The sequence below is a fragment of the Limulus polyphemus genome, unplaced genomic scaffold (assembly GCF_000517525.1).
Source record: "Limulus polyphemus unplaced genomic scaffold, Limulus_polyphemus-2.1.2 Scaffold5544, whole genome shotgun sequence".
Taxonomy (NCBI): domain Eukaryota; kingdom Metazoa; phylum Arthropoda; class Merostomata; order Xiphosura; family Limulidae; genus Limulus; species Limulus polyphemus.
In genome coordinates this window covers 45,806-54,396 of record NW_013671154.1, presented here as the reverse complement: position 1 = coordinate 54,396, position 8,591 = coordinate 45,806, and the positions used below count along the sequence as shown (strand labels likewise).

The following is an 8,591-nucleotide window of genomic DNA, read 5'->3' as shown; positions in this document are numbered from 1 at the left end:
CACACGTTTCTATTCATGAAATTCAATATATTAATGATCACATGTTTCTATTAATGAAATTCAATATATTAATGATCACATGTTTCTATTAATGAAATTCAATATATTAATGATCACATGTTTCTATTAATGAAATTCAATATATTATTGATCACCACCTACAAAATCTTGTACATTTGCTGTTATGTTAATCTTATATTAAAGTTTTTCTTCATTGCCCATTTAAGCCATCTCCAAGCATGAATAGTGGGTGGATACAATGAAAATACAATAGGAAACCTAAGACATGGAAGAATAAATCAAATGAATGAGTAGGCAAAACCAACTGGTGAGGGTCACAGAGGAGAGGTCATGCATGGGAGAAGAATTCCAACTACAAAAAAAGAGGAGGTGGAAACTAGAACAAATAAACATCAAAGAGCACAAAATAGACAGAGGAGCTGATCCAGATCATAACGGGAATACAAATGAGAAGTGGAAAGGATGAATTCGGGTATGAAAGAGATGTGTCCCTCAAAATCCACTGAGGTCTTCAGAAGGAACACATGAGGTGAATGGATACATAATACATTGAGAGCAAACACTTAAAATGTCAATTGGAAAAAAGGAGCAAAATAGGTGAAATAAAGAACAAGTAGTTAATGGTTTAAAAGGATGCTGGGGAAGAGCTTGGAGAATGACATGGAAATCCTAGTTGTGAAGGAGAAGTGGGCAAGAAGGGAGAGAGGAGAGAAAATGGACAAAAGTAAGAGAGATATGATATGAGAAAAAATACACAGCAAGGAATGGTAAAAAATGAAGAGTGAAGATATGGCCACCCCATAGCCTATAAAAGGTCAACACAAACAAATCATTGTGAAACAGTCAAGTGAAATATAGAATGGTGAGGAATTCAAGGACGAAAGCAAGTAACCATGATGCAGTAATCAATGACATAACATGTCATTGTCTCTTAGAGACCACCAAGAAAGAATGATGGATTGAAAGAGTGATAAGGGCTGCCACGTGTGAAGAGAGCCTGGATCACCCCAAAATGTACTAGACAAAGGTCAAGAGTGAGGCTGGAGTATTGGTAAGACAAGAAGAAACACCAGTGAGTAGTACTAGAGGAGAAGGGACCTGAATAGAAGAACAGTGAAAAGAGAAGATAGCTGCAAGAAAGGAAGAACAGGGAACAAAAGTTGTGTAGGTCATAATGAGACAATGAGAAGAACTCAACATACAGTGATTTGAAGGACAAACAAACCCCAGGGAAAGAGACAAATAGGAGGGTATGCATACCTGTAATCATTGGTCCAATCCAGACTGAAGGTATTCATTGCCAAAGCCAATAAATGAAGAACCAGAGATCAAAACTGAGGAAGTGTGGCATTGATGAGAGAGGCAAAATATGACCAGTACAGGAGTGCCCCACTGGGAGCATAACCAATGGATGACATGGAGACCACTTCGTGGGGAGAATCTTGTTTGGATGAAATAACCAATGTGCAACAAGAAAGAGCACCCAGGAAGTGAAAATTCAACAAACAGATGTGCAATGAGTGGATCCAGAAATGGATATCCAACATTTGAGAACAAAGTGAAAAAGAATAAGTAGCCCCCCCCCCAGTCAATATTGGAAAAGACAAAGGTTGAACAGTTAAAATGGATCATGAGCAACCTACCCTGTATTAATGGGAGGCAATAATCCAACACCCAGTGAACTGCAAGAAATTCCAAAAGAGTGATGTGGCCATGACCTGACCAAAGACAAGCAAACCCATGTGATGTATCAGGTAAAAAATACAACATAGGAGAGGGAGGTGGAAGAGGAATGCCAGCCATGGTGCTGTCCCTGTAGAGCCACTAGGCAAAAACGACCTTACAAATGGAGGAAGGATGAAAATGAAATCCAAACGATCCCAAATGAAACTCCACAGACCATGCAATAGCCACTGAAGGTCATGCAAGGGAGCATGATCCAAGGAAAGAAAGGTTTCCATGGAAGCTCAAGTCCTCAAAAGCAATAGAGCCACATTAGCAATGGCTGAAGGAGAGAATTTAGCATTGACAACCATTAGCTCCAACAAATGCAACTAAGAAAGAGAAGTCTGGGCCCTACCAAGGTAGGAGTTGGAGAAAACCAACCCCTACTCCTAGGTACTGGGTCAGGAGAAGAAAATAAACCACCAATTAAACAAGCCAACCCCCATGTGTAGCTTTCCCAAAAGGAAAATGTGAGTGTGATGACTGAAGAGACAGAACCAAAGGCAGCCAGTCATTCCAGTGAAGAAGAAACTGCAAACCATGTGCACACAGAAGGTTGGCAAAGTTCACTCAACCAAAACATAGGGACCCAACAGTAAAGCACAGAATGAAAAGACCTGACACCCCCCCATCCCCAAGGACAAAAATGAAGCCAAAGCCAGGATGCAGAAGAAAATAGGTATGTGAAGGGAAGCATCCAAGATGTCTACCTTGGACATTCAAACACCTATGTGTTTGTGTGGGGAAAAAAAACTGCATAGAAAAACAAAGAAGGTCAGTGAAAGAGTCGAGGTTGGGGAATAATTACAGGACATCAAATCTGTTGGAATAACAAATTTCAAACAACCAGGAAAAGAACCCCAGATAAGGGGAATTGACTGGTAGGACAGCAACCAAATAGAAAAGAACCTCTACTGATTCTGACAAATGCTGGTGAGGAAGAAAATGGATCCCAAGAAGGAGGTAAGGAAAAGGTCCGTGAGAAGTGGAGGATGGTAAAAGGAGAGCCCTATCCAACCATAAAGCACCCAAGTATCTATGGTGAATGCCTGGAAGAAATGGAGCTCACCACCAAAACTTGTTAAGGAAGCACTCGAAAGGAGGTAGAAAGACACTCAAACACCAAAAGTTGCAAAGTGTGGCATCAAACAAAGGTCAAGGAAGAACTAGAGGAGGGAGACACATTAGAGTAAATAGTGAGCACCACCAAAAAGATCCCACCAACACAGAGGCCAGCAATACAGGTACAAAAGTAGAAGAAGAAAAACCTCACAAAGGCCCGGTGGATATATATGGTGACAAGAGGTATGGCGGGACAAGGTAATGAAGGAAATGGGGAAGGTGTAGATGAAAATGGGAAAAGTACATTACATTTACAGGGTTTCATCTCCATGTCTGAATGAAAGACTCGAAGGTTTGAGAGTCCAGGAAAAAAAAAAAAGCCCAGAATGTAACTGAGTTATGAACTTTAGCATGGAACCTCAAATCTGTATAGGAAGAGGAAACTGACAAAAAGTATCATACCAGGGAAATTATGTCAAGGAATGGTTGACGAGAAATGTGGGAATATTCATAACATTAGTCCTTGACTGCATGGCAAAGGAAGGTGGTGGTAGAAAACTGTCCAAAAATGTCATCATTCAAACCAGACACACCAGGGAGTGGTACATCTAACCCTGATACAAGAGAGATATCAGGCCATAAGATAGAATCCAATTAATTGAAAAAAAAGACCAAAACCACCTCACTGAAATACTGGGGCCCAAATTCACAGAAATGATAGTTGTTGTATAGTGACAACCATTACAAAAGTAGTAGTTGTAACACTTATTTAAGAATTTAAATAAAAGAAACTTGAGTGGGTAAAACAAATTCAATCAACAAATTAATGCCCGAATAAAGCAAAATGTAAAAACAACCGAGTCATTTGTTTAAAAAATCTGGCAAAATATAAAAAACAATGAAGTAAAAACGAGCAAAATTAAAACATGTCTGCACTCGAGAGTGCCAAATCAAAAAAGTGAAGAATGGGTTCCACAGTATAGAAGGAGTTAGCTGTGCTAAGAGGGTGTGTCACGCTCCTGTTGGTAGAGGGTTGTTGCTTGCTCATTTGCAGCTATAACACGTGGGAGCATAAGGAGGGAAAATTTGTACATATAAAGGAGAGTAGTTGTCGAGAAAAGCTATTATGTGAGCAGAAGTAAGTTATTGTATTGGAATACTGACTTTCCCATATTTACTTTCCACACGAGGTTTTTTCCATTTTCTATTCAAGTGCAAGTCTAGCTTTGTATCATTCACTTTCTCTTTCCACATTTTACCTCTCTTTTCAGCTTTTTTTTCTTGATTTCATGTTTTACCTTTGGGACTCAGTAGACAGATTTTTGATGCCTGTTGAGTGAAAGACAATTTTTCTCGAACTACTACCATTTTCCCTCCAAATCAAATTCACATTATTCTCAGAATATTGATACTTTATCAAAATATAAACAAGAAAGATAGTTTAGCTATTTGTTTATGATAGTGTATACTAGACTTTACTAAGATAATCAAATTGTTAGTTTTAATTTTGACAAAGTTCAAATCTTTCCTACAGAAATATGTCTATGATATGGGGATGTTTTATTAATCCATTATAATTTCTAAGCACAAAACTTATTTAGTAGAAACAGCTAAATAGTATTTGTTAAGGGTTTTTAAGCTGTAGTAAAATGATCCTCTACGATGTTTAGGAAGACGAGACAAAGCCTTGTTCAGAGCCCTTACTTTATTTTGGGTGGAAACCTAATTTCTGTTTATAAAATCTATTATTCTCACCTTCCACGAGAAACAATGATACAGAGAAAAAACAATTTGTGTATAAAATATGCATATTGCTAAATGCACCAGAATACCTTTCTGCAATTTTTTGGTGTTTAAAGATAATCTGTGTCCAAGAAGCATCCCTGAATCACATGAAACTCACTGAATATTTCCCAGTCTTTGTCTTTAAAAAAGAAATTCCAGGATGTTCCTTGAGTCCAGCATTCAACATATAAAATTCACTGACTTTTCCTGGCTTCCTAGCCTGTAGGAGCCCTGGGTCAAGATTAACTTGCTTCTTTGTCCACCTATCATATGTATATATATATAAATATACATAATCTAAGGATAACAAGGGACCTATTTCTCCATCTAGGCCATCCCATCCAGTAACACAAAGTTTAAAATATCAATAAAACACTCAAAGCCATCCCTTATCATTCAACTATTTAACAAACTTTCCCTTAACTACATCCACCACACTTGAAAGCAACCCATTCCTTGTTAGAAAAATAAAGATGTCTTAGCTGAAGATGACTCCTACCTTGCCAAAATGTATATTTATGTCCCCTAATCCTACAATTATCACTGTTAAGTATGAAAAGAGATGAGAAATCATAACTATAAATTCCTTTAACAATCTGATTACCTCACACATGATTTCCCCTCAGGTTATGGTTTAGTCAGTTGGCCTAACTTTCTTGCACCAATTTAAAAACATTTTATTTTTATTTGGTGCACATACATGTGTATTTATGTGCATGTATATCTATGCACCTGTGTATGTACCAAATTTAATTTCAATTTTATGTACATCTCAATGTAAAAACCTTATACCACAAGCATGACAAAGGGAAATCATATTTGGACAATATCTTATACAAATTACTTGCATTTAAATAATTTAAAAAACAAAGTACATTCTAATCTCTTTACCAGCTGAGGAAACTTCAGAAGAAGTGAAACATCTAGGTTTATGATTTTTATTTTCACTTACAAAAGAGAAGCTGATGTTTTTCAGAAGTTTAAACAAAAACAGAGCTATTTCCCTTAAAACTAAATACATGTATATCATTAAACCACATTGATGAAGTCTAAAATAAAAAACAAACTTGCTAAGCCTAATCAATGAAGTCCATTCTATTAACATTAATAGCTTAATAAATTCTAGAATAAAAACAGTTGCTAAACTTAGTTGACACTGTCCATTCTATTAACACAAATAGTTTCCTGAAGTCTAGAATAAAAATGTTGCTAAACCTAGTTTATACTGTCAATACTATTAACACAAGTTGTTTCATAAAGTATATAATGAAAAAAAGTTGCTAAACCTATATGACACTGTCCATTTTATTAACACAATTAGTTTTATAAAGTCTAAAATAAAAAATGCTAAACCTATATGACACTGTCCATTCTATTAACACGATTAGTTTCATAAAGTCTAAAATAAAAAAGTTGCTAAACCTATATGACACTGTCCATTCTATTAACACAATTAGTTTCATAAAGTCTAAAATAAAAAAGTTGCTAAACCTATATGACACTGTCCATTCTATTAACACAATTAGTTTCATAAAGTCTAAAATAAAAAAGTTGCTAAACCTATATGACACTGTCCATTCTATTAACACAATTAGTTTCATAAAGTCTAGAATAAAAAACAAATTGCTAAACATTGTTTACAAGCCATTTATAACAAACAGTTTCATGAAGTATAGAATAATAAACAGAGTTGCTAATTATAGTTGATATTTTATATGTAGCATAAATAAAAATTAAAGCTTCATTTCAACAGAGACTATAACAAACCAATGAAATATAAAAAATACTAAACTCACCTTAAATTGAAAGAGAATTAACATTACAATCAACAGAGCACAACTGCTGTCAAAATTGCTCATAAAGACTGACCAAAATAGAGCTGGATTATTCACCAGTAACTGTACAGAGAAAATAATCAAAATATATAATCTGTTAGACGATATGAAAGTGTGGAGATAAAGAACTTAAGCTTTAACTTTCTTAATAAGCTTAATGCATATGAAATATTAAGAGTCAATTCACAAGTTTTTAATTATTTTTGAAAATTGATCTATTTGTATCTTTTTACATGAGTCTATGACATTTGTACCATTTGTAGAACAATATCAAATACAAAGAATTCATTAAGAAAAGTTTTATGTGTCATGGATATATATGGGACCTCTGCCAAGGTGGTTGTCACTTTCCTGAGCAATATCTACAGTCAAAAAACCAATAGACGTAGAAAAGCAGATCCATCTGATATATTTGAATGTAAAAAAGTCCCTTCAAGTTCAAAATATGCATATTCATGCTAATGAAAGCAAAAATGAAAAATTATGTGTTTTATACCAAAATATATATGATGGAGTTTTATAGCTACTGATATCCCATAATAAAGAAACTGTACTGATAAAGTAAATTAAATATGCATTAGATATCCACAGTAGGAGCCACCACCCAATAGAAAACATAACAAGTAGAAGCTAGCCTGAAGGGTAGGGCACAAATTGGTACACCACCCCTCAATGAACAAACCGAAGATAAGGATGAGATTGTTCAAAGATGGGAATATGCAGATAGGCATTGGAGACGTCCATCTTGGTCATCCAGAGACCCAGAAAAAATTTCCCCTGTTAAGTGAGGTAGGACTCCATGGTGAAACATAGGGGGTGAACAAATCAATTGAGGCAAGACTCCAGTCCTCGATCTTTTTGTAAACAACAAACAGATGGGAGAAAAACCCCAATGAATGATTTGGAACAGGTTCGATAGTCTGGTGGTTGAGGAAGTATTGTACTTGCATATAGAGGGCAGCAATGAATGAGAACAGCTATTCTTGTGAGAAGAGGGAAGTACTGTACTGCAAGTGTAAATTTACTGCTATTTTACATTGTGTTTCTAATACATAATTGTATTCTCTTTTGTCATATAAGCAAGCTTGGATTGAGGAGAGGGATTCAGGGAGTCTGAAAACCACTCCATTCTATTTATTTTCAGAAATTAATAATTGTATTATTTAATGTTGCATAAGTAAGTGTAGATCTAGGGGAGGAGGTCCACACACCCCCAATCTTCAGGATTTAATATACTGTGTTTCTAATGTTGTATAAGCAGGAATAGATGTAAGGGAGGAGACTAGGGAGGAAACAAACTTCATACACCCATTTTTTTTTCAAAAATTAATAACTGTATTATTTAATGTTGAATAAACAGGTACAGAGGAAAAGGGAGTGTTTAATTTTAAAAAATACATTGTTACATTAAGTGTCAATGTTAATTACCATAAAAACTTTGTTGAGGTTTTTTTATAGCTGAAGTGTATAGCAATCCAGTTAGGGCCTCAGCCATTCACTAACATGTTTTTTAGCTAATGCAACAATATAAATATCAGTGCCTTGTACTTTATGACTTTTTCCAGACATTCTAACAATGTGTTTGGACTTTAAGAGATTTGTTTTTATAGTTAGTATTGTTTAGGATAAGTTATAGCATAAACTTGTTACAATACCAATTTTTCATTGTTTAGAAGTTAAGATTTTTATGAGGAAGATGTTTTCTGTATTGTTGATGTCTAAAATAAGTGAAAATGATATATGACTTAGTAAATACTGACTTTTTTAAAATACTTGGAAACAGTCATCCTATTCACCAATGCAACAATGAATTTTTTTAAATATGGTTATAAATAATTATTAAAGCTATTTAATTTTAATTAAAAATCTGAAGTGTTCATTTTTATTTTTACATTAGTCATATTACTAGAAATAATAATACAAGTTTTCAACCTGACTAAGATAATCATTTACAAGTAAAGAAAAACTTTTCAAAAAGGAAGTAAATGTAGGTGTACTAGAATGTTAAAAATTGTGACTGAAAAGTTATATATATATATATATATATATATACACACATCACATATATATGTATATATAGTTAATCCTTTCATAATAAATAATAAATACGTCACTCCTACTATCTATTATTATTGTTTTGTAGGTAGTTTATATTAGTCCTAC

General features: G+C 34.5%; 1 protein-coding gene across 2 annotated transcripts in view; it reads right to left on the bottom strand.

Annotated features, from left to right (window-relative positions):
- LOC106472716 (stimulator of interferon genes protein-like) overlaps nt 1-8,591 on the bottom strand; it is a 44,640-nt gene that overhangs the window by 10,519 nt on the left and 25,530 nt on the right. For both annotated transcript variants that reach the window (XM_013933370.2, XM_022401257.1), the window contains exon 4: nt 6,390-6,491. In XM_013933370.2, coding sequence (XP_013788824.2) covers nt 6,390-6,491 — 102 coding nt within the window. The remainder of the gene's footprint in view (nt 1-6,389; nt 6,492-8,591) is intronic.